Source organism: Bos grunniens, chromosome 14 (genome assembly GCF_055505025.1).
Source record: "Bos grunniens cultivar Pamir isolate PY7600 chromosome 14, Bosgru_T2T1.0, whole genome shotgun sequence".
Lineage (NCBI taxonomy): Eukaryota > Metazoa > Chordata > Mammalia > Artiodactyla > Bovidae > Bos > Bos grunniens.
Window position 1 is genome coordinate 22,227,727 of NC_141178.1, and position 27,756 is coordinate 22,255,482.

The 27,756-nt window shown below is 36.9% G+C and overlaps 1 protein-coding gene across 2 annotated transcripts in view; it reads right to left on the reverse strand.

Annotated features, from left to right (window-relative positions):
- LRP12 (LDL receptor related protein 12) overlaps nt 1-27,756 on the reverse strand; it is a 90,293-nt gene that overhangs the window by 14,190 nt on the left and 48,347 nt on the right. For both annotated transcript variants that reach the window (XM_086335341.1, XM_086335340.1), the window contains one exon: nt 7,110-7,245. In XM_086335341.1, coding sequence (XP_086191467.1) covers nt 7,110-7,245 — 136 coding nt within the window. The remainder of the gene's footprint in view (nt 1-7,109; nt 7,246-27,756) is intronic.

Sequence of the window (27,756 nt, forward strand, 5' to 3'; positions counted from 1 at the left end):
AAAAATATACAGTATGTGTCTTTCTCTGTCTGACTTATTTCACTAAGCATAATATCCTGTAGGTCTATCCACACTGTTGGAAATGGCAAAATTTCATTATTTTTTATGGCTGAGAAATATTCCCACGACCATACACACACCCCAACATCATTTTTATCTATTTATCTGTATTTCATGTCTTGGCTACTGTAAATAAATGTTGCTATGAACACTGGGATGCATTTATCTATTCAAATTTTTTTTTTTCATTTTCTTTGGGTAAGAAGAGTGGAACTGCAGGGTCGTGTGGTAGTTCTGTTTTTCATTTTTTGAAGAACTTACGTGCTGTTTTCCACAGTGGCTGTGCTGAATGGGAGAAGATATTTGCAAATGACATGTCCAATAAGGGGTTAATTATCCAAAACACACAAAGAACTCATACAACTCAATATCAAAAAAACAACCCAATTAAAGTATTTGGGCAGAGGATTTGAACAGACATTTTTCCAAAGGAGATACACCGATGGCCAACAGGCTTATGAAAAGATGCTCAACATTTCTAATCATCAGGGAAATGCAACACAAAACCACAATGAGATACCGCCTCACATCTGTCAAAGTGGTTATTGTCAAAGCCGTGTTGGTCAGGATGTGGAAAAAAGGGAACCACCTTTGTGCACTGTTGGTGGAACCACATGGAAAACAGTATGGAGGTTCCTCAAAAAACTAAAAACAGACCTACCATACGATCTAGCAATTTCACTCCTAGATATTTATGGAAGAAAACAAAACATTAATTAGAAAAGATATATATACCCCTAATGTTTATGGTGGCTTGTGGAATCTCAGTTCCTTGACCAGGGATTGAACCTGGGTCATGGCAGGGAAAGCCTGGAATTCTAACCACTAAGCCACCAGGGAACTCCCAACTTTTAATCAACTAAAATGTTTAAGATTCATGAAATCAGGGACCTGACCTAGAACAAAAGAAATAATCAGTAGTTGTCTCTTCATGTATACACTATGAGGATTTTGTTTTCCAATATTCATTTAGAGTGCTTAAAACACATTTATAAGGAGAAACAGTTTTCAGTTTTTCTTTTTTTATGCTTTGTAATAGTTTATGTAACAGATTGTTTACAAATCTGCGCCTTGTGCTTCTTCACAGTAAAGACGACTTAGGGTAGAGATTTTCAATTTCTTCATGCTTTTTGGTTTAATCAGCTTTTCCTAAACTTTCAATTAGTCAATTTTGATAATTTAAATTTTCTTAGAAGTCATTTGCCCTTGAAAGTAAAATTTATCACGGCAAAGCTTCACATAGTACTTTCAAACAACTGTTTAAATTTTGGTATCTATGGTCTTTAAATTTGTTTGGATTTTCTTTGTAGGTAAGTGTAATACTGGCAAATAAGAGTTTTACGTCTTCCTTTTCATTTTTTATATCACGAATCCCTATTTGTTGGAGTGTGGTATTGACTGAGGGTTCAAGTACAAGCAGTGAAAGTATGTAACCTTGTTTTGGTCCTTTGTGTTTAACTTCAATATTAAAAGTTTGATTTTTAAAATTTTTGAACAGATACCTTTTAGCAAGTTAAGAAAATTTCTTTCTCTATTTATTTGGTATTGCCTGTAAAATTATCTGGGTGTAAAATCTTATTTTGACTGTTGATTTAATTTCTTTAATGACTATTACATTAGTTAGTTTTCTAATTCTTCTTGAATCAATTTGGTAACACACTTTCAGAAATGATTCACTTCATCTAATTTATTAAAGTATCAATATAAACCATTCACGATATTCCTTTGTGACTTAAAATCTCTATTATTGTATTTATAACTATAGACATTTTTGTATCTTTTTTTAAAAAAAAGATACAGATCTCTTTCCTTGAGATCTGTCTTTGTTTATTTTACTCAGTTTTTCAGAAAACCAGTTTTTTGGTTTTTTTTTCTGTTTAATTATCTTCTAATAAATAAAGATTTTTTTTCTGTTTAATTTTAATTCATTTTTTCTGTTTAATTATTTTCTGGTAAATAAAGATTACCCTGTAGTTTTTATTCTAAACTCTTGAGAAAATGCTGAGCTAATATATTTTCCACTTTACTCTCCATGCATTTATTTTTAATTCAATGCACTAAAGTTGTAAATTTTTCACTAACTGCTGTTTCAACGTAGTTCAACAGTTTTAATATCTAATATTTTCATTACAGCTATTTAAAAATATTTTGAGTTCCACTGTGCCTTCCATCTTTGGTGCAGTTGTTATTTAAGAATATGTTTCTGAACATATGGGCTTTTTAATTGTTGTTTTCCAATATAACTGTGTTATGGTCAGAGAACACAATCTGAATGATGTAGTCTGGAAATACATCGAGAATTCCTTTGTTATTTAATGTATAATCAATTTTTAAATAAATGTTGCACATGTCATTAAAAGGAATGTGCATTCTCTATCCACTGAGATAGGTATAAAAATCACACACATATGTGATATATGTGTCTACTGGATCAGTATCAAATTTTCTCTATTTTTACTTACAGTTTTCCTGTTTAAATTCAGATAAATATGTTTACAAACTTCCACTGTAATTGTGGACTAGGAAAACGTGGTCAGATTATCTGCTTGGTAATTCCCTACAGTTTGCTTTTGCTTGGTTTCAGGCTGCGTTATTAGGTACAGAACATCTAACCATGATTCTATCTTCCATTTGTTATTAATATTTTGTTTTGAAGTCAATTACAACTGATTAACCCTCCTACACTAGCTCTCTTCTGATCAGTATTTCGTAGCTTATCTTTTCCTATCTTCATTATTTAGATTTTCTGTATTGGTACTCTTTTAGGTATGTTCCTAAAGCCCATTAGAGAAGGATCATACCAGTTAACCAACCAATAAACCTGACTGGATAGTCTATCTTCTAAATGTTAAGTGAGATTTGTTTTTTTTTTTTTAATTCTATTTGGGGTGGGGATAGGGTTTTCTCATTTTCCTCTTTTCCTATATTCTCCTATATTAATAGGTTTTTAAAAAAAGTTTCTTTCCCTCTGCTTTGGTCTTTGTTGTTGTTGTTTAGCTGCTATGTCATGTCCCATTCTTTTACAACTCCATGGACTATAGTCTGCCAGGCTTCTCTGTCCATGGGATTTCCCAGGCAAGAATACTGGAACAGGTTGCTAGTCCCTTCTCCAGAGGATCTTTCTGATCCAGGGATGAAACCCACGTCTCCTGCATTGGTAGGTGGATTCTTTACCACTGAGCCACCAGGGACGCTTTGGTCTAATTAAGTCCAACTACAAGTATTCAGTGTTTCTAATCCCCTTTCAAATTCTCAAATTCTGTAGAAAAATCGACAATTTTATTTTCACCCATCTGTAACTGAAATTTAACATTTCATTAACATTGCTTTACTTATGAAAATAAACATAATGAATGGATAAGAAAGCTGCGGTACATATACACAATGGAGTATTACTCAGCCATTAAAAAGAATACATTTGTATCAGTTCTAATGAGATGGATGAAACTGGAACCTATTATACAGAGTGAAGTAAGCCAGAAAGAAAAACACCAATACAGTATACTAACGCATATATATGGAATTTAGAAAGATGGTAACAATAACCCTGTGTACGAGACAGCAAAAGAGACACTGGTGTATAGATCAGTCTTATGGACTCTGTGGGAGAGGGAGAGGGTGGGGAGATTTGGGAGAATGGCATTGAAACATGTAAAAAATCATGTATGAAACGAGTCGCCAGTCCAGGTTCGATGCACGATACTGGATGCTTGGGGCTGGTGCACTGGGACGACCCAGAGGGAGGGTATGGGGAGGGAGGAGGGAGGAGGGTTCAGGATGGGGAACACAGGTATACCTGTGGCGGATTCATTTCGATATTTGGCAAAACTAATACAATATTGTAAAGTTTAAAAATAAAATAAAATTAAAACAAAAGAAAATAAACATACTATGAATAGTTTTTATAATGCTTCTCACACTGTCACCAGTAGAAATCATAGAAAATTTCATATTACATTTCAGTTTTAGTAGATATCTAGAGTAACTACTTACACTCAAAACCACTTTAAAATTATAGTAACTGTTAAAAGCATGGCTTGCTCACTAATTGTTAATAAACATATATGTATTTGTAAAAATATCTGATAGCTGTGTTTCAGGAATAACTGGTTTCTTTTGTAATGCTATGTGTTTTATTCTATACATTTAAAAATATTCTGGGAATGGATTTATAGGTTTCACCAAACTACCAAAGTGCTCATGGCATAAAGAAGGTTAAGGAAAAAAAACTCCAGTATATTAAAGTGTAAAACGTCTGTAGTAAATCTGTGTTCCAAGTTGCCTCCCTGGTGGCTGAGATGGCAAAGAATCTGCTGGCAATGCGGGAGATGCAGGTTCGATCCCTGTGAGAAGGGAATGGCTACCCACTCCAGTATTCTTACCTGGAGAATTCCATGGACAGAGGAGCCTGACGGGCTATAGTCCATAGGGTCACAAAGAGTTGGACACAATTGAGTGACTAACAGTTAGATTTTGTTGGCTGTTTTGATTAATATTAAATTTTTTCATACATTCTAGAAATTTGGGGGTTGCAAGCTTCTGAGGAGGATTTTTGGTGCTGTTTTTAATTTTTTTTCCCCTATATTCCCCCACAGCATCTGCTCTGTAACTTCCTCTGTTTAGGTCTCCTTTCTAAAACCAGCCCTAACGTGGCAGTTCAGAGCAGTATTACAATCGTGTCACAGAATCAGTAAGGGACTTAGTTAAATTCTCATTTATTATGGTATGTCATCCTATCTTTCTAAGCTCTCAGCTCCATGAGAGTTCAAGCAGTGGTTAGTAGAAGTCTTCTTCAGTCTCCTTTCTTAAACAAAATATCCTGATCCTAGTCCTTGGCTTCAAGCAGGGAACCAGAATCCAATCCTCTGTGGATAAGGTAGACAGAGGATAAGGTGGCCTTTGTGAATTCTAGCAGATTTCCAGGGAAAGGATAAAAATGCGTATAAACTGGTTAAATAGTTTAACCAGTTTTACAAGGAGAGTTCTAAGTATTATTTGTTTATAGCATGTAATTTTAGTTTCTTTTATCTATATTTTAATTATTTTAAACTCAGGAATGCATGTTGATTTTCATTTTACCAAAAAGTTTTAAAACCTGTGTCTAGATAATCATATACCTTTTCTCTGACTTAATATGGTAAATGAATTTAATGTTTCCTAATACTGACTAAATTGTGTGTTTAAATGAACTTCATTTGATCATGGTATAAATTTCTTTTGAACTATTTTTTAAGATATTACACCAATATTCACAAGTGAAACTTGACTTTCTTTGCATACTATGTCAATATGTCATCTTTAAAAGTTTGTTATTATCATGATAATGGTTTCAGTAAGAACTAGGACAATTACTAAAATTACTTTCTTATTTTATGAGACTGGCTGTGTAAATGCAAATTTGTTAACTCAGTTCAGAATTTAGGAAATCTTCCTTTAGGTGTGTTGGGCTCACCTCTAATACTCTGCATTTCAATACTGTGCTTGATTTTTAGTGTAGCTTTGTGACATCTCAAGGATCCAACACATGATCAGAACCAGATGGCAGTACTCCATGTCATCTCCTCTGTGCTGGCAAGAATTGCCAAGTTTTACAGAACTGAGCTGGTAGGCTGCAAATTTAATTTGCGGTTGAAATTTTAGGTTAAAAGAAGAAAAATCTCTAAAAATGCTAGTTTCATGTTTAAAAAATATTTGGAACCCCTATGGTAAAATGTTACTTTGGAAACACATTTGTACTTAAGTCATACTGTAAGTAGCAGAAAACAGACATATTGTTCAGATTCCAATGTTGGTACAGTTGCAGAAGGGTAACTTTCATGGCACATCCCACCCATGTATCAGGCAAGGGAATCGTATTTCTCACAGAGGAGTGTTACTGCTTCCACCGATGCTCAGCTTCAGTGTTCCAGAAGCTATGGCTCAGGGCAGAGAGGAACCAAAGGAAAACATACCATATGTTGCTGTTTTATGGCTTCCACAGAAAAAAGGGGACAGACAACAACTGTGTTCCTCACGTGACTGGTCCTCATGAGTTAATAAATATAAAAAAGGAAGACGGAAACGTTCAAACATAGGCTTAATTTAGAATCCCACTTTTTTGAAAATGTAAAAATGAAGGGATATGTGTCTATGTTCTACGAGGTCTCTTTTAAATCTAATGTTCCATGATTATCATCCATAAAAATGTAAATAATGAAAGACTGTCAAAGATGCCTTTGTAATACTTCTGTGATCGAAACGGCATTCTTAATTGTGTTATAGTTCTCTGTTTAGGTGCACTTTTTTCTCCCTTTCAGGCAAATTTTTTCCTTTAATAACCCCAATATAATTTCCTTAAGCAAGCAATAACTGGTTCTACTGGGTATTTCCTCCTTAGTATCTTATTCCCACAGTTTTTCTCTACAATTTTAAATGTCTTTAAAATACTCTTAATCTTCCTTATTTATATCTTATTTATTCTTAGGATTTAGAATTTACGGTTATTTTCCCTAGGATTATATTTCATTTTGTATTCTTAACAAATGATCTATTGTCTCACTGTTATGAAAAATGAGCTTTTTCTAGACACAGTATTTATCCATCATTAGCTTACGTCAAGTTTTATACACACATAACATATACAGAGGCATAGCCTACAACTATGTTTTAATTCATTAAGGTAGAGGACTCTACTTTCAAGACCAAGATTATGGGCTAGATATCCAAGTGAATTATAGTAAGTCTGTTTATTTGTCTCATTGCCAAAGATTATATTCTTGATTCTAATAAACTATTCTGCAGATATGTAGCTTTTGTTAAAAAATTGCCTAGAAGAATATGGATGGCTCAGCACAAATTCATTATCACCATTAGAAAATATTCAAAACACATGCCCTAATAGAAGGGGAAGAATGGGCCATTATTCTTCCCCTCAAGACGGTAATGATAAATACAATTTATTTTCTAAAAATCATCTTTTTATACTGCATGTTGAGTGATGATATTTGGAAAGCGGATTTATATTTTGTAATAAAACATCAAACAATAATACAAGGAGGTATCAAAATTACCTTATAGTAATGATTTCCCCTGGGTTTGCCCTTATGAACCAGCTACAGTTGATTCTGGCAGGATATTCAGAAGGCCAGCCTGGGCTCGTGATTATTCCACTCGGTGCTCGAATCTGTTCTGGAGTTTCTCCACAGGCTGGAAGATAATCAAAGCAATCTTAGAAAACTGTTGTATTTTAAATAAAGCATTAAGTAAATTAGTATTTATTAAAAAGAAACATATCAGATGTCAAATCATATACAATAAATACGGTATGGCCAACCTTAAAAACTTTCATTATTCTAATTAGATTGTTTTCTTTCCTTTTAGTCAAATTATCTTATCCTAATCAAGTATAAAGTCTTGCGGAGGTGTGGAACTTTTCAATTTGGATCTCTGCACACAATTTAAGAGTCAAGACTGCTAGCTTTAGCCATGGAGATCAACTGGTACATCCATCCATCTATCTTTTTCCCAAGATTCACCTTTTAAATTTATTATAACTACCTAAAAATCAGCTTTACTGAACTACTTTTTGGATACTTAAAAAAATCATATAAATATAGTCTTCTGAACAAAATAATTAAAGGAAAGCACATATAAACACAACAGTAAGATGCTGAGTTGTTAAAGTGGGTAGATGATTAGATAAAAGCAGCAAAACATTACTTCAAAGTAGTTCTTTAATTCATTCCAGGAATACTTCCAAACTTTATTACAAAGTCATAAATGATTCCTAAATTATTTTAAAAATAAAGGCTTGAAATAGTCAGTGATTAAAGTTATCATTATGTGGTTAGATATCTAAATATCTTAGAAGAAACGGAGAATAAATTCAAACTACTACCAGCACTTTGCCTGCATGATACTGTCACCCTGCTTATTTAACTTATATACAGAGTACATCATACAAAATGCCGGGCTGGATGAAAAACAAGCTGGAATCAAGATTGCTGGGAGAAATATCAATAACCACAGATAGGCAGATGACACCACACTTACGTAAGAAAACGAAGAACTAAAGAGCCTCTTGATGAAAGTGAAAGAGGAGAGTGAAAAAGTTGGCTTAAAACTCAACATTCAGAAAACGAAGATCATGGCATCAAGTTCCATCACTTCATGGCAAATAGATGGGGAAACAATGGAAACAGTGATAGATTTTATTTTGGGGGGCTCCAAAATCACTGCAGATGGTGACTGCAGCTGTGAAATTGAAAGATGCTTCCTCCTGGGAAGAAAAGTTTTGACCAACCTAGATAGCATATTAAAAAGCAGAGACATTACTTTGACAACAAAGGTCCGTCTAGTCAAAGCTATGGTTTTTCCAGTAGCCATGTATGGATTGTGAGAGTTGGACTATAAAGAAAGCTGAGCACCTAAGAATTGATGCTTTTGAACTATGGTGTTGGAGAAGACTCTTGAGAGTCCCTTGGACTGCAAGGATATCCAACCAGTCTATCCTAAAGGAAATCAGTCAAATATTCATTGGAAGGACTGATGCTGAAGTTGAAACTCCAATACTTTGGCCACATGATGTGAAGAACTGACTCCCTGGAAAAGACCCTGATGCTGGGAAAGATTGAAGGCAGGAGAGAAGGGGACGACAGAGGATGAGATGGTTGGATGGCATCACTGACGTGAGGGACATGAGTTTGAGCAAGCTCCAGGAGTCGATGATGGACAAGGGAAGCCTGACGTGCTGCAGTCTACGGGGTCGCAAAGTATTGGACACGACTGAGCGACTGAACTGAACTGATTCTCCCTTCATTATCTTGAACGCTCACAGTTCACATTTTAACAATCCAGAATTCAGCTAATAATCCCAGAATTTAGTCTCCCTCAAGAGTCACAGGCTAAAAAAAAGAAAAATGCAATCAATGTTTAAACCTTCAGTAAAATTTAAAATCTTGGAATCTCTTATTTGATACAACTCTGACAGACCAGACTATCTAATTTTTAAAGTAAGAGCAGATAAAAAGGAGCAAATTACAAGTGGGGAAAGTAGCTGCCAAAATGACCATTTTTTTTGGTGTGTCTATGTAATAGAGGTTATGGTCTGTTCAATTTAGGTTAAGTATGCTTGCTAAGGAGTAATTTCACAAAGTTTTTATCCATAATGGTCAACATATGGCAAACTATATTGCTCAGAGAGTCAATACTTATTTCAATAGAATTAGCCATTCCCTGCAGAAAACATGCAATCAAGGTTTTAAACCTCTGCAGGTTCATGCCTAAAATGCATCTAGTTTGAAATTAGGGTATACTGCCAAAGGGATCTTGTTTTTAATCACTTTTCGAACACAGAGATTCATGGCATGAAAATACAGGTATACAATACATTGATATATTATATATATATTAATTAATATATACATAATAATATATATATAATAATCTAGCATACATCTTATTGCCCACACACAAAGTTTCCACTTGTTTTTGCTTTCCCCTTACCAAAAAAATACTTTGGTATTTTACAAAAAGACTGTGTTTATCCAAATGCGATTCTATTTGGGGCTTATTAACACTGAAGTATTAATAAAGCAAGGCAAACCATTCAATATCACAGTAATCCAAGTCTATTCCCCAACCAGTAATGCTGAAGAAGCTGAACGGTTCTATGAAGACCTACAAGACCTTCTAGAACTAACACCCAAAAAAGATGTCCTTTTCATTACAGGGGACTAGAATGCAAAATCAAGAAGTCAAGAGATATCTGGAGTAACAGGCAAATTTGGCCTTGGAATACAAAATGAAGCGGGGCAAAGGCTATAACAGAGTTTTGCCAAGAGAACACACGGGTCATAGCAAACACCTTCCAACAACAACAAGAGAAGATTCTAAACATGGACATCACAAGATGGTCAATACCAAAATCAGACTGATTATATTCTTTGCAGCCAAAGATGGAGAAGCTCTACACAGCCGGCAAAAACAAACCTGGGAGCTGATTCTGGCTCAGATCATGAACTCTTTATTGCCAAATTCAGACTAAATTGAATGGCACCCCACTCCAGTACTCTTGCCTGGAAAATCCCATGGACGGAGGAGCCTGGTAGGCTGCAGGTCCCTGGGGTCGCTCTGAGTCGGACACGACTGAGCAACTTCACTTTCACTTTTCACTTTCATGCATTGGAGGAGGAAATGGCAACCCCCTCCAGTATTCTTGCCTGGAGAATCCCAGGGATGGAGGAGCCTGGTGGGCTGTCGCCTATGGGGTCACACAGAGTCGGACACGACTGAAGTGACTTAGCAGCAGCAGCAGGGAAAACCACTAGACCATTCAGGTATGACCTAAATCAAATCCCTTATGATTATACACTGGAAGTGAGAAATAGATTTAAAGGATTAGATTTGATAGAGTGCCTGAAGAACTATGGACAGAGGTTTGTGACACTGTATAGGAGGCAATGATCAAGATCATCCCCAAGAAAAAGAAACGCAAAAAGGCAAAATGGTTGTCTGAGGAGGCCTTACAAACAGCTGAGAAAAGAAGAGAAGTGAAAGGCAAAGGCAAAAAGGAAAGGTATACCCATTTGAATGCAGAGTTCCAAAGAATAGTGAGGAAAGATAAGAAAGTCTTCCTCAGTGATCAGTGCAGTGAAACAGAGAAAAACAACAGAATGGAAAAGACTACTGATCTCTTCAAGAAAATTAAAGATACCAAGCAGAGACATTACTTTGCCAACAAAGGTTCGTCTAGTCAAGGCTATGGTTTTTCCAGTAGTCATGTATGGATATGAGAGTTGGACTGTGAAGAGAGCTGAGTGCCAAAGAATTGATGCTTTTGAACTGTGGTGCTAGAGAAGACTCTTGAGAGTCCCTTGGACTGCAAGGAGATCCAACCAGTCCATTCTAAAAGAGATCAGCCCTGGGATTTCTTTGGAAGGACTGATGCTAAAGCTGAAACTCCAGTACTTTAGCCAGCTCATGCGAAGAGTTGACTCACTGGAAAAGACTCTGATGCTGGGAGGGATTGGGGGCAGGAGGAGAAGGGGACGACAGAGGATGAGATGGCTGGATGGCATCACCGACTCGATGGATGTGAGTTTGAGTGAACTCCGGGAGTTGGTGATGGACAGGGAGGCCTGGTGTGCTGCAATTCATGGGGTTGCAAAGAGTCGGACATGACTGAGCGACTGAACTGAACTGAACTGAAGGGAACATTTAATGCAAAGATGGGCACAATAAACGACAGAAATGGTATGGACCTAACAGAAGCAGAAGCTATTAAGAGGTGGTAAGAATAGTCAGAACTATACAGAAAAGATCTTCATGACCTAGATAATCATGTTGGTGTGATCACTCATCTAGAGCCAGACATCCTTGAATGTGAAGTCAAGTGGGCTTTAGGAAGCATCACTGCGAACAAAGCTAGTGGAGGTGATGCAATTCCAGTTGAGCTATTTCAAATCCTCAAAGATGATGCTGTGAAAATGCTGCACTCAATATGCCAGCAAATTTGGAAAACTCAGCAGTGGCCACAGGACTGGAAAAGGTCAGTTTTCATTCCAATCCAAAGAAGGCAATGCCAAAGAATGTTCAAACTACTGCACAACTGCACTCATCTCACACGCAAGCAAAGTAATGCTGAAAATTCTCCAAGCCAGGCTTCAACAGTATGGGAACCGTGAACTTCCAGATGTTCAAGGTGGTTTTAGAAAAGCCAGAGGAACCAGAGATCAAACTGCCAACATCCCTGGATCATCAAAAAAGAAAGAGAGTTCCAGAAAAACATCTACTTCTGCTTTATTGACTATGCCAAAGCCTTTGACTGTGTGGATCACAATAAACTGTGGAAAATTCTGAAAGAGATGGCAATACCAGACCACCTGCCTGTCTCTTGAGAAATCTGTGTGCAGGTCAAGAAGCAACAGTTAGAACTGGACATGGAACAACAGACTGGTTCCAAATAGGAAAAGGAGTATGTCAAGGCTGTGTATTGTGACCCTGCTTATTTAACTTATATGCAGAGTACATCATGAGAAACGCTGGGCTGGAGGAAGCACAAGCTGGAATCAAGTTTGCCTGGAGAAATATCAATAACCTCAGACGTGCAGATGACACCACCCTAATGACAGAAAGTGAAGAAGAACTAAAGAGCCTCTTGATGAAAGTGAAAGAAGAGAGTGAAAAAGCAGGCTTTAAACTCAACATTCAGAAAACTAAGATCATGGCATCTGGTCCAATCACTTCATGGCAAACAGATGGGGAAAAAATGGAAACAGTGACAGACTTTATTTTTGGGGGCTCCCAAATCACCACAGATGATGACTGCAGCCATGAAATTAAAAGATGCTTACTCCTTGGAAGGAAAGTTATGACCAACCTAGACGGCATATTAAAAAGCAGAGATATTACTTTGCCAACAAAGGTCCGTCTAGTCAAAGTTATGGTTTTTCCAGTAGTCATGAATGGATTGTGAGAGTTGGACTATAAAGAAAGCTGAGCACCCAAGAATTGATGCTTTTTAACTGTGGTGTTGGACAGGACTCTTGAGAGTCCCTTGGACTGCAAGGAGATCCAACCAGTCCATCCTAAAGGAAATCAGTCCAAAATATTCATTGGAAGGACTGATGCTGAAACTCCGATACTTTGGCCACTTGATGTGAAGAAGTGACTCCTTGGAAAAGACCCTGATGCTGGGTAAGATTGAAGGCGGTAGGAGAAGGGGACTACAGAGAATGAGATATGGTTGGAATGAATCACCAATTCAATGGACGTTGAGTTTGAGCAAGTTCTGGGAGTTGGTGATGGACAGCAAAGACTGGCGTGCTGCAGTCCATGGGGTCACAAAGAGTTGGACACGACTGAGCAACTGAACTGAACTGACTGAATACTGAAGTGCCAGAATTTTGTTTCCATCCTTGTTCTAATGAGTTATCATCTCAGCAATTAATGAAAAGATGCTCTAAGTCATTTATAAGCCCTTTTTCCTTTCTTCACTCTCTTGCCAAAGCATTTTGTAGCAGTATATTGAAGAAATTCTTAAGTTCATGAAGATACAAACATACAAATAAACTAGCAAAAACTATTATCATGTCTCCCCCAGGATACTGTAAACTGTTCATTTTTATGAAAAGATTCATTTACGTTAAAGAGAATAATACAATTTTACGTTAAACTAACACTGTAATGGCATGTAAGTACTCAAATACTTATCAGCTGATCTAACAGTTCTGGGACACATCCAAAAACCAGGTGGGAATAACCTATGATAAAGCAAATAACTCCTAACCTTTAAATAAACTGAGCTGGAGAGACTAGTTATAGAGCAAAACAGGAAAGAATTTTATTACATTTTTGTTTTATTAGATTACGCTTAAAAAGTTTTCCCTCAAATACCTGAGAAACCCATAGGTGGTGCTCTTATACCAAAAACTAAAGAAATTATGATCTGGCATGGATGATCAAAAATACTGTTGTGAATATTTTATTTTCATACAACTGACAAAGGATAGACACAACATTCATAAATAAGAGCAGTTATTTTAATATTCAGTATTTAACATTCTAATTCACTTAATACTTCTATAACATTATTTAATATTTCTACCTGATCACAAATTAAATTTTCTCTCTTAATTGGCTATGAATATATATTTTGATTAAATTTTGCAACATGACTGAGTCTGGCATTTTGTTTTAGATTCAGCCAGTGGCTTTTTACCAACATCTTTATACATATAATACACTGGACATGCAGATTAATATACTCTAGCACAATCACAATTTATCCCTTTCTATGTATGAGGAAGAACACATTTAAATGCTCAAAGAATACGACAAACATTAGAAATCAAAAGAAAATCCCCCTCCCTTTTGAGCTTAGAGTTTGCCTATATATACCGGTAGGTTTGGAATCAGAAGACTAAGGTGCCATCCGTTCTATCTGCCACTATGGGCTCTGCCATGGTATAAACGACTAAACCTTTTAAAGACTTGGTTTCCTCATGTGTTAAAATAAGCAGTTGCTATTTGAATAATCTCTAAGGCCTATTTCAGCCCTAAATCATGCCCCTCTTTCATCATCATAACATATTTCTACTATATTTCTGATACTTATCAGGATGCATTGGTAAATTTTTTTGCTGCATCACTTTGCACTGTCTTTTTGACCCACTGAGATCACATTTTCATATTCTTACCTTAACCCCATCAAAACTGTGTTAGCAAGCAAAGGCCACCACCGAATCAAATGTCCCCTCACTCTCCATGGTGCCTGATTTCTTCAGGCCACCTGACAGTGATCTTTTTCCTCTTGGTCCCGTACTACCTTGACTTTGCTGACATCACTCTTTTAGTTCTCCTAATTCAGACTCTTCTGGGACTGTTCTCAGACTGGATCCTTCTTCCTCAGCCAGCTCCTGATATACTGATGTCATGGTTCATTCCAAAATTTTATGCTCTTCTCTCTCTCTATGGGAGATCTCATTCATGCCTACATCTCCACCTACGATCTACAGTTGACAAGTTAAAAAATCTCTAACCCAGAGACTCTGCATAATCAAAGGTCCACTGGACATCACAAATTCAATATCATCAGAACTGTGCGTTTCTCAAATCCTTCTCTTGATTTTAAATTCTGAATTGTTATTATCATAGATATCGTAGATATTTGGGAAAAACAATAGTCATTTCACCTAATTCAAGTAAAAAGTAGACTTACTTTAAGAATATCACAGGCAATCTCACTGACTTCTTAAGTGTAGGAAATAAAACTCACAGCAACTAAAACTAGAAATCTCAAAGTCACAACCTGAGGCTGCCTTCATCACCTCTTAAAAGGCCTACTCTGTCTCCTATATGTCTGTCCCAATCTTCCAACTGGCTTTCAGAGTCTTCTACTTTTCCATTATTTTTCAGTATCTTATAATGACTTCTCATTCCCAACTTATCATAACACGTCAGTTTAAGTATCTACCATCAACTGTAATCTCATTGTTTTCTTATTTTGCTATATTTATACTATTGTTCATTTTATATTTTACCCTTTTACATATAAGATTTGAGGTGACTTACTATCACAATCAATTTGATAGTACTTTAGCATCTACTTCCTCACTTGTAAATGGGGATTAAAACACTACCTACCACATAACAGTGCTGCAAGAAATAAACACAACTATTTTGGTAAGGAGATTAGCCCACTGTTTGGATTACAGCAACCTGCTGATACATAACATCACATGATAGACCAAAGCAGACTGGTTGGCAGTAATGCCTGGAATGTCATACTGAGATGATTATTAAGGCAGTGGCCAGGCTAAATGTGAAAGAGGGCAGTGATTGTTCATTTAATGTATGCTGGGCACTACCATGTTCTGGAAAGAATGTAAAATTATGCCATAACTAACTGGGTATCTGACATGAGTTGGGATATACACTCACAAAATGTTGCTTTAGGGAATGAATTTTTGTTTGTTTGTTTTAAACAAAATTTGTATACAGTTCTGCTAGTTTAAACGTCTTTCTAGATTTTTGACTATACTCCAATCTACAATGTACCAAACCTAATCTTCTTTTACTTCCATTTTTGATACCCATATCATCTCTATTGCTTACACAGTTATTTTAGCTAATATCTGATTATTTCTTCAATAGAGTTAGTATATATATAACTGGCAAACAGAGAAATCTCATCAGTATAATGCAAAGTTGTGAAAGATCTTATTCCCAGCATGTGAATGATGTCAAGTAACCAGGAGCAGGAGAAAACCCCTAGCAAGTAACTTCTTTTATTGCAAGAAGTGCTTACTTTTACTGTTTTAAAGAACTGCTATACAGAGTGAAGTAAGCCAGAAAGAAAAACACCAATACAGTATACTAACGCATATATATGCAATTTAGAAAGATGGTAACGATAACCCTGTATGCGAGACAGCAAAAAAGACACAAATGTATAGAACAGTCTTTTAGACTCTGTGGCAGAGGGAAAGGTGGGATGATTTGGGAGAATGGCACTGAAACATGTATAATATCATATAAGAAACGAATCACCAGTCTAGGTTCGATGCAGGATACAGGATGCTTGGGGCTGGTGCACTGGGATGACCCAGAGGGATGGTATGGGGAGGGAAGTGGGAGGGGGGTTCAGGATGGGGAACACATGTACACCCGTGGCAGAGTCATGTTGATGTATGGCAAAACCAATACAATATTGTAAAGTAATTAGCCTTCAATTAAAATTAAAAAAAAAGAACTGCTAGACTTTCCTCTGTATCAAGACATCTTGGGAGGCAGCAAGTATAGATGGAGATGTGAACACCTTTCCCCACTATCAAAATAAAACAGAACACCTTAATTGATGAAGGGTATCTCTGAATTATGTTTTTAGTTTTGATTAAACTGGTCTCCATTAGAAGAAGCACGTATCTTCAACGAGGAAGTCTGAACTTCAGAGTATGTGGCTGCAAAGTATGGACCGAGTCTAGGTGTAACTGTCAGGAGATATTTGTCCTGGCATTTGGAGCAACATTTTATTTGTTAGGGCTGTACTTACAGAGTTATGTAGTTGTAAGCAATCTGTACCAAAACTACCTTTCTCATAAGCCCTGTTAGTTTAGTGTTCAGTTTTACAGAATATGAGATTTTCCAGCAACACACACATGGCATTTGGGCCAAGAATGACTATATTTTAGCCTTTGTTCATTTTGCTTTCTTAATATATCTCTTAATACAACAGAAGAGTCCAAAATGCACTACCTGGATGCAATCTCAAAAACGACACAACGATCTCTGTTTGTTTCCAAGGCAAACCATTCAACATCACGGTACTCCAAGCCTATGCCCCAACCAGTAACGTTGAAGAAGCTGAAGTTGAACGGTTCTATGAAGAACTACAAGATGTTTTAGAACTAACACCCCCAAAAGATGTCCTTTTCATTATAGGGGACTGGAATGCAAAAGTAGGAAGTCAAGAAACACCTGGAGTAACAGGCAAATTTGGCCTTGGAGTACAGAATGAAGCAGGGCAAAGGCTAATAGAGTTTTGCCAAGAGAACGCACTGGTCATAACAAACACCCTCTTCCAACAACACAAGAGAAGACTACACATGGACATCACCAGATGGTCAACACCGATATCAGATTGATTATATTCTTTGCAGCCAAAGATGGAGAAGCTCTATACAGTCAGCAAAAACAAGACCAGGAGCTGACTGTGGCTCAGATCATGAACTCCTTACTGCCAAATTCAGACTTAAATTGAAGAAAGTAGGGAAAACGCCAGACCATTCAGGTATGACCTAAATCAAATCCCTTATGATTATACAGTGGAAGTGAGAAATAGATTTAAGAGACTAGATCTGATAGACAGAGTGCCTGATGAACTATGGACTGAGGTTTGTGACACTGTACAGGAGACAGGGATTAAGACCATCCCCATGGAAAAGAAATGCAAAAAAGTGATATGACTGTCTGAGGAGGCCTTACAAATAGCTGTGAAAAGAAGAGAAGCGAAAAGCAAAGGAGGAAAGGAAAGATATAAGCATCTGAATGCAGAGTTCCAAAGAATAGCAAGGAGAGATAAGAAAGCCTTCCTCAGCAATCAATGCAAAGAAGTAGAGGCAAACAACAGAATGGGAAAGATTAGAGATCTCTTCAAGAAAACCAGAGATACCAAGGGAACATTTCATGCAAAGATGGGCTTGATAAAGGACAGAAATGGTATGGACCTAACAGAAGCAGAAGATATTAAGAAGAGATGGCAAGAATACACAGAAGAACTGTACAAAAAAAATCTTCATGACCCAGATAATCACGATGGTGTGATCACTGACCTAGAGCCAGACATCCTGGAATGTGAAGTCAAGTGGGCCTTAGAAAGTATCACTATGTACAAAGCTAGTGGAGGTGATGGAATTCCAGTTGAGCTGTTTCAAATCCTGAAAGATGATGCTGTGAAAGTGCTGCACTCAATATGCCAGCAAATTTGGAAAACTCAGCAGTGGCCACGGGACTGGAAAACATCAGTTTTCATTCCAATCCCAAAGAAAGGTAATGCCAGAGAATGCTCAAACTACCGCACAATTGCACTCATCTCACATGCTAGTAAAGTAATGCTGAAAATTCTCCAAGCCAGGCTTCAGCAGTAAGTGAACCGTGAACTTCCAGATGTTCAAGCTGGTTTTAGAAAAGGCAGAGGAACCAGCGATCAAACTGCCAACATCCGTTGGATCATAGAAAAAGCAAGAGAATTCCAGAAAAACATCTATTTCTGCTTTATTGACTATGCCAAAGCCTTTGACTGTGCAGATCACAATAAACTGTGGGAAATTCTGAAAGAGATGGGAATACCAGACCACCTGACCTGCCTCTTGAGAAATCTGTATGCAGGTCAGGAAGCAACAGTTAGAACTGGACATGGAACAACAGACTGGTTCCAAATAGGAAAAGGAGTACGTCAAGGCTGTATACTGTCACCCTGCTTATTTAACTTATATCCAGAGTACATTATGAGAAACGCCGGGCTAGAAGAAACACAAGCTGGAATCAAGATTGCCAGGAGAAATATCAATAACCTCAGATATGCAGATGATACCACCCTTATGGCAGAAAGTGAAGAGGAACTCAAAAGCCTCTTGATGAAAGTGAAAGAGGAGAGTGAAAAAGTTGGCTTAAAGTTCAACATTCAGAAAGCTAAGATCATGGCATCTGGTCCCATCACTTCATGGCAAATAGATGGGGAAACAGTGGAAACAGTGAGAGACTTTATTTTTGGGGGCTCCAAAATCACTGCATATGGTGACTGCAGCTACGAAATTAAAAGACGCTTGCTCCTTGGAAGGAAAGTTATGACCAACCTAAATAGTATACTCAAAAGCAGAGACATTACTTTGCCAACAAAGGTCTGTCTAGTCAAGGCTATGGTTTTTCCAGTGGTCATGTATGGATGTGAGACTGGATGTGAAGAAAGCTGAGAGCCGAAGAATTGATGCTTGTGAACTGGGGTGCTGGAGAAGACTCTTGAGAGTCCCTTGGACTGTAAGGAGGTCCAACCTGTCCATCCTAAAGGAAATCAGTCCTGGGTGTTCATTGGAAGGACTTATGCTGAAGCTGAAACTCCAGTACTTTGGCCACATAATGTGTAAAGCTGACTCATTTGAAAAGACCCTGATGCTGGGAGGGATTGTGGGCAGGAGGAGAAGGGGACGACAGAGGATGAGATGGCTGGATGGCATCACCATCTCGACAGACACGAGTCTGAATGAACTCTGGGAGTTGGTGATGGACAGGGAGGTCTGGCCTGCTGCGATTCATGGGGTCGCAAAGAGTCAGACGAGACTGAACTGAACTGAATAATCAGTGTCAAGTTTTTGTTCTCAGAACAGAAATACCTTAAAAAAATCTATTTAATTTACTTTAGTCAGTATCTTCAGATATAAACAAGTATTCAAGTATTTTGGGTGATGATAATATATATCTCTCGTTTTGATAGATTTCCCATAACTCAAAATAGAAGCTCCCAAATTAAGATTTCCAAATGTTCATTCAAAAAGTTAGCAACTTTCAACTCCCAGAGCATCTTCTTCATAGAATGCAGTGATTAGAGTAAGTATTAGTCACTCATTCGTGTCCAACTCTTTGTGATCCCATGGACTGTAGCCCGCCAGGGTCCCCTGTTCATGGGATTTTCCAGGCAAGAATACTGGAGTGAGTTGCCATTTTCTTCACCAGGGATTGAACCCAGGTCCTGCACCACAGGTAGACTCTTATCGTCTGAGCCGCCAAGGAAGCCTCTGGTTATCTGATTAGTTCCCCTAAAGCCTATTTCATTTGGACATTTGGAATGAAAAAAGAAAATAGCATTATCACAATGCTAGTGGTTAAAAGGCATTAAAGGCTAAATTAAAGAATACACTTTTTAATTGATTGCATACGTTTTCAATTAAGAGAAGAAGAATTAACTGAAAAGTAAATAGGTAGAGATTCTTTGATGGCATTCTTAATAAAATTTTGATAATTTCTAGGTTTAAAATACAAAGATCTCACTGTAGAATTGAGAAAACAGGGCAAAACTAACTGAGAAACACTCAAGACTTCTTCATGCTTATTCTGATACTAGTTCAATAATCCCACAGAAAAAGCAGGTAACTATGATTTTAAAATTAGATTTGTACACCATACCTATTATCTTTAAAGTAACCATTTATAGAATAGAAACTGTGCAAACAACCACTATTTTAGAGGCCACATGGGAGAGAAGAGGACGATTTCAAAATATTTTATGGTTTTTAAGACCTGAAAAAAAGACACACGGAAAGAAATTTACAGTTCTACTTGTAAGGGAAAAAGTACAATTTCCTGTTCCACAGATGAAGAATGGGGTTTCTTTTCAAAACTGACAAGGGGTTTTGGCGCTTTGTGACTAAAGGTGATATGAAATCTTTGTGCCTTTTGTTTTAACAAATTACAAAGCTGAAATTCAAGTAAAAATCAGCTGTGCTTACTGGCCACCTTAAGTACATGAGATACATACGAAAAACACAAAAGAAAATGAAGAAAATTAATGTTCTCATGGACACTGAAGCTTTGTAAAAATGAATTATGATTATTAACTGAATTCAAGAAGCATATAAATAGTTATGAGAGCATACAAGACGTATTTCTGTTCAGTTGCTCAGCCTGTTCAACTCTTTGAGACCCCATGAACTGCAGCCTGCCAGGCTCCTCTGTCCATGGGATTTCCCAGGCAAGAACACTAGAGTACACTGCCATTTTCTTCTCCAGGGGATCTTCTCGACTCAGGGATCGAACCCACTTTTCCTGCATTGGCAGGCAGATTCTTTACCACTGAGCCACCCGGGAAGACCTTGCATACAAGACAATATAGTCCCACATGACATAGTGTGTATTTATAAACAATGTGTCATAAGGCATAGGGTATTATTAAACAGAAACAAAGGCCCACTTCTGGGCCTTATGTAAGTCAAGTTTGTTTGTTAACAAAGGGTTTCTTTCACTGAACAGAAGTGAGAACAATCAGAATAAAGAGCACATTCCAAATTAAAAGAATTTAGTGACTCAATTCTATAGATACTAGCTAAGGCAAGGTATGCTACTGCTAAAAGAAGTGATATGATACAAATACTGTGTAACATTACCTTGCTGTATACAACCTGTGGGAAGGCAAACTGGTGCAGCAAAGAGATCAGCTAAAAAGCAAGTACAGAAACTCTTCTACTTGTAAAATTTTACTTGATCGAGTTTCAGTATAAAACAAAAGCACGCTCACTCTGTTTCAAAGTATTTATAGTCAATGGTGCTCACTATCATTTGGCCATCTCATTTTTTCAGTGCATAGAGTGCTCCATAAATATTAACTTCATTATGGCTGTTGAATACAAAAGCAATTCCACATGTTGAAAATACAAATAAAAAGGGTTTGATTCCAATGGAAACAAATGAACTTAAAAAAATACCATCTCCAAAGTAAAAAAATTCACAAGCAAATGGTGACTGTTGAATGGTCATGTGTGATGAACCTATGAATGATCCTGAGGTTAATAAGTGAATCGTGCAAAACATGGCAGACATGGAAAATTAAAATGTATACTTAGATGATTTAGCCTGGAAACCAAATGCCAACGGGTCCACTGTTAATTTAAAAGAAGGGCACCAGTTTGAAAAGTTACAGTACGGTGAAAAGTGCTAAAAATGAGATTTTCGTCACTCATCAGAAGCTTATGGTTCATAAATTCAAGATCTGTGAATATACTCAGAGTGCGGAGTGTGTGGTCAGGTCTGTAGGTCCCCTGGCTACTGATAATGTTACTCCTATCAGGTACTTCTTCTTCTCATGTCTTTTCACATTTAATGTTTAGTATTATTAGCTCTATTTAACCAATGACTATAAAATGGAGGTACAGAGAAATTAAGTAATTTTCCTAAAGTCACAAAAAATTAAATGTCCAGGTAGTAGGCTATAGAGTGGCACTCTTTTCTTTTTAAATATTTATTTATTTTGCTGCACCAGGTATTACATTAGTAGCAGCATGTGGAATTTTGGGTTGCCAGGACACACTACTGCCCACTAGGGAGCTCCCTATGCCACCTGGAAATATTACCAGGGGATGGGGGGGAACAGGCCTCAATAGAATTTCAATAAACATAAAAGTGGTCTCATTTGGTAAAAAAATATGTCTTGGTCCTATATTTACATGGAGAAAAAGGTACAGAATCTATGATAGCACAGATAAAGAGGGTATACTTAAAGTTTCTAAAGACTGATTCCTATTGGCTACAAATCTATACAGGGACTGCAGGCAGGACAAAACTGCTTCCTAGTCTCTTTGGAATTAAATAGGATTCTAGAAGTTCTTTTAATAATAGTATGTACATATATACATTAACTCCAGGTAAGCTGATTAGGATATGGGGCAGAATAGAAGCAGTAAGGGTAGGCAGTGAATGCTGAGGGAGGTATTTCAAAGGAAAGAGAAGTAGAGAAGAGGAAACCAGAGAAGGCTGGACAACTAATGGAAAGTGGTTGTGTTCTTATAGATTCTTCATATTGGACAAATAGGCAGAGTTTAGAAAGCAAGCATGTCGAGCATGAAGACCATGGATTGCTGAAAACACAGGGCAAGTAACCCATTGAGTGTCAGAATCTGCAAGATGAATGACATGTAAGCACAAGATGGCCCTTTGGCAGGATGCCCCCTGGAAGGACACAGCTCAGCTTTGCAACTCAATAGGGAACACAGAAGCCCTGGTCAGGAAGAAACTCAGTTTGAAAGTCCACTTCTGCAACTTGACGGGGTTTGTTGCTCACACTTAGCGTCTTGATTTTTTTGACCTTTGTTGTCCAGACTCCTTTAATACCTGAGCTCTGTCGTAACGAAACTCAGAAGAGTCAACATTCTGAGGATGGACTGAGCTGGAAGGAGACAGGTTGGATGTAAGTAGTACCCCTTAGAATTACTTTGCATTTCATTCCAATTTTTTTGAGAGGTCAGCAAATTAACCTTTTCCCTTTAGGGAAATAATTACTAGCACTCTAATAGCAATGTTTAGTAGTCTAACATGGGAAAGCTTTTTAATTATTTAAAATGTAAGAATCAGTATAAGCAGAAAACTTTATATTAATCTATCACTCACACTTAGGATACTCTCTCATTACTCTTAGACTTGGGAATCACACATATCTTTGAAAGCAGGAACTCCTATACCCAGGATATCCTATATCCAGAATGAATAATAACTGGATATTCATTCCTCTACATTAGAGCAGATACTTAAGAATGGATACAGCAATAAACTTATTCCTGTAATTCTTAATGATTTTTTCAAGGACCAAAATATTCACTTGGTCTTTAGCTCTATTCAAGGCATTAACTTCTTGGCTTCTTAAAGGTCACTACTGTCCAGGGCTTCCCAGGTGACTCAGTGATAAAGAATCTGCCTGCAATATGGGAGACCCAGGTTTGATCCCTGGGTTGGGAAGATCCCCTGAAGGGAATGGCAACCCACTCCAGTCTTCTTGCCTGGGAAATCTCATGGACAGAGGAGCCTGGGAGACTGTAGTCCATGGCATCGCAAAACACTTAGTGACTAAACAACAGTGACAACAATGTCCAGAACAAACAAATAATAATCAGGGGTTACATGGCAGTAAAATACATTTTAAAGAGTTAAAATAGGTACAAAATGTGGGAAAATACAGAAGGAAAATTTAAAAAAAAATACAGTCTTCTTAGTTCTAAGAGGGTTACAGCACAATATGAATATAAGATCAGCAGAGTACTCTTAATGGAACTACCTAACTATTTTTATCCTAAAATTTCTAAGGGCAAGAATAATTTTGAATTTTGCTGGCAAAGCATAAGATAAAATGAATACAGAAGATTCAACCTTTTATACCTTTTTAAAAAGGCCATAAAAGGGCCATTTTTTCCTGGAAGGGTATAAAAACGAATGATACGTTACTCACATTTTCTAAATTTAAGCACTCTAGATGAATAAAATGCTAAGCAAGCTACTATTTGTATTTCCAGAATGGGAAAAACTACTAATTTTTGAAGTTTACTGTGATTCTTGCTGGAAACATAGAAGAAATGCAGGAATTAGCACCAGAGCAAAGATAAACTGGCCTTGAAGTTCACCATTTTATAAGTCATTGCTATCAGCCTTGATACAGTTTTTAGTATAACACATCTTCTGAGAGTATTCCAGTCTTGGTGTCCTCTGTCAAGGGTGACATCCTGAAATAAACCTAATATTCAGATTATGTTTAAGGGAGGAATAAAGAGTTTGACGGACTATGTTCTGGATATTATATTTCTATCACTGCAGCTTAAGATTAAATCACCCAACTTGTTTCAAACTGTTTGTTGTTGTTTAGTTGCTAAGTCATATCCGACTCTTGCGACCCCATGAACTGCAGCCAGCCAGGCTCCTTTGTCCATGGATTTCCCAGGCAAGAATACTGGAGTGGGTTGCCATTTTTTTCTCTTCCCGACCCAGGGATCAAAACTGTGTCTCTTTTATTGGCAGTGGATTCTTTACCACTGTGCCATCAGGGAAGTCCCATATGGGTCTGTTAATTAATGCTGCTCATCTGCTAAGTGACTGGCTTTTGCACAACAGATGCACAGTATCTTCAAATCCATGCCTTAGCAAAAGTACAAATAATTAACATGATCTCAGGTCTCCAAAATCCCTGAGGATGGTGACTGCACCCATAAAATTAAAAGAGGCTTGCTCTTTGGAAGGAAAGCCATGACAAACCTAGAGAGCTTATTAAAAAGTAGAGACATCACTTTGCTGACAAAGGTTTGTATAGTCAAAGCTATGGCTTTTCTAGTATTCAAGTAAGGATGCAAGAGTTGGACAATAAAGAAGGCTGAAAGCCAAAGAATTGATGCTTTCAAATTGTAGTGCTGAAGAAGACTCTTGAGAGTTCCTCGGACCACAGGAGATCAAATCAGTCAATCTTATAGGAAATCAACCCTGAATATTCATTGGAAGGACTGATGCTGAAGCTCCAATACTCTGGCCACCTGATACAAAGAGCTGACTCACTGGAAAAGACCCTGATACTGGGAAAGATTGAAGGCAGAAGGAGAAGGAGCCAAATGATGTGATGGTTAGACAGCAACACTAACTCAATGGACATGAATCTGAGCAAACTCTGGGAGAGAGTAGTGGACAGGGAAGCCTGGAATGCAGCAGTCCAAGAGGTCACAAAGAATCAGACATGACTTAATGAACAACACACTGAATAATTACTGTCGAAGTTTAAAAAAAATTATTCTCAAAGTTAACGGAGTAGAAAAGAAAATGTCAAATGTTTGAATGCAACTTGTTTTTTACCTTCAGCAGAGCTGGCCTGCCTGCTCACTTGAGTAGATGATCACTTCTGCCATCTACACACTGCATACTCTGTCACATTACACCCTGTTCTGTCTATGGTACTGCTACATTTAATGTTCTGCTGTTGACTTTATTAAGAACATACAATTATAAGATATAATAATCTTGCTATAAACATAATTGTTCAGTAAACATTTGACATTTATAACACATGAAATGTTATGATTAGGTAAACGCTTCACATAAAATATATTATTGTATAAAAAGTTATAGTAGATTTAATTATGCAGCATATAATATTACATATAAAAGTATATAAACATTATAATACTACCATTATATCTTTGCTAAAATTAACAGGGAATGCTCTACTCCAAAAGCTCAAGTGTTTCAAAAATAAACTCTCTGAAGGCAGGCAATGTTTGTATAGTCATTGTTTATAAACTAAACTAAACTGGTATGTTTTTGTTTTTGAAATGTACTCTGTTTTGTATTCTCCACTCACCTCACTTTCTTCATTTGAAGCACAGTTCCTTGTGTTCATACTAAGTTCTGTTTTTATATTTTGAAATCCTAAAAACTAATGTGGTGTTGTTTCCTGAACTAATTTTTTTTTTTGTTTAATATACTGTCTTGTATTCTCCACTCACTTTCTTCGAAGGACAGTTCCTTGGGTTCACACAAAGTTGTGTTTTTATATTTTGAAATCCTAAAAACTATAAAATTCATAAACTTTCCTTCCCCCTGACATTTGCAACATGAATAAAAGATACTGTATTACTCAAAAGAACTGGTGAAATTCTTTTTCATAAGTTTAGCAAGAGGTCCAGGTATTTAACTGAATAATTAAAAATAACATTAAAATAACAAGAAAGGTACAAAGAACCACTTGTACCTGTTGTTTTATTCGTGTAACTTTTCTATATTTAAAAAACAACTGTGAACTGCTATCAAATAATTATAGTTTAATGCACGGTACTGGATGCTTGGGGCTGGTGTACTGGATGCTTGGGGCTGGTGCACTGGGACGACCCAGAGGGAGGGTAGGGGAGGGAGGTGGGAGGAGGGTTCAGGATGGGGAACGCGGGTGTACCTGTGGCGGATTCATTTCGATATTTGGCAAAACTAATACAATACTGTAAAGTTTAAAAATAAAATAAAATTAAAAAAAAATTATAGTTTAAGCTTCATTTCCTTTCAGACTTTTTTTGGGTAAGATCTGAAAATTCTAGGACAATAAAAGTATTACTAAACCAAGATGTTCTTCCAGGGAAACTTCAATATACCATATTGTAGTATTCAACCTAAAACTGGATAAAACTAAAGCTATTTTACTACAGTGCTTCATGCTATTGTAAAATGTTGCTCAATAATTTGTAAGCAAATTATTGCAACTTAGAAATAATATCTCCTAGGGACTTTCCTGGCAGTCCAGTGATTAAGATTTCACCTTCCAAGACAGGGGGCATGGGTTCAACCCCTGGTCAGAGAGCTAAGATCCCAAATGCCTCGCAACCAAAAAATCAGAACATAAGCAATATGTAACGAATTCAATACAGACTTTAAAAATGGTCCACATTTTAATTTTTTTTAAAAATTAAAAAAAAAAAGGAAAATATCTCCTACTTTAAAAGGCCTACAACTAAATTATTAGTTTTAAAAGACTTATAGGATCAGTAGCATGCTGGGCCATTGAGGACAAGAATAGGAACTGTAAAATGAAAAAACACAAAAACAAGAAAGGGTGATGATTTTAATAAAATAAAAATTCTGACAGAACATAGGAAGAATAACAGGTAACAGCTACTATTTTCTATACTCTGGTAATTCAATTAATATGAATACGTATTAGGAAAGAAACTTCCTAAGTAGATAACTCTCTGTCTCTGCTTTCTGAAACATCAGCCTTGCCTGACAAAGATTTGAAGTCAAATATAAAGAAGATTCAAGACTGGGCTAACCTGAGAGCTTTTAGCTACAGATGTTATAAGGTAGGAACATTCAGCAGCTGTATCATTGGTGAACTGGGAATAACTTATTAAATTTCATAAATAAAAACTTTCTAGCTCAGAAAGCACTTGTTCTAACATCTGCACCTATTAGCAACCAGAAAGTCTTAAATTTCAGGGTAGTTTCTGCTTAACCATTAAAGAAAGCCAATCTCATTCTTTTATTCTTTGCAATGTCAAAACTCTGAGCCATGAATCTGAAAAGAAGTAAACAGTTGCATTTCTGAACAGTCTGGGGAAAATAAAAGGTTGGGACTTTAATAGAAACAAGGTAGGAAACAAGTTAAACAGGAAAAGCATGATTATATGCAGTTTAAGTGCTCTCCTTTCTTGGGGGTAGCTC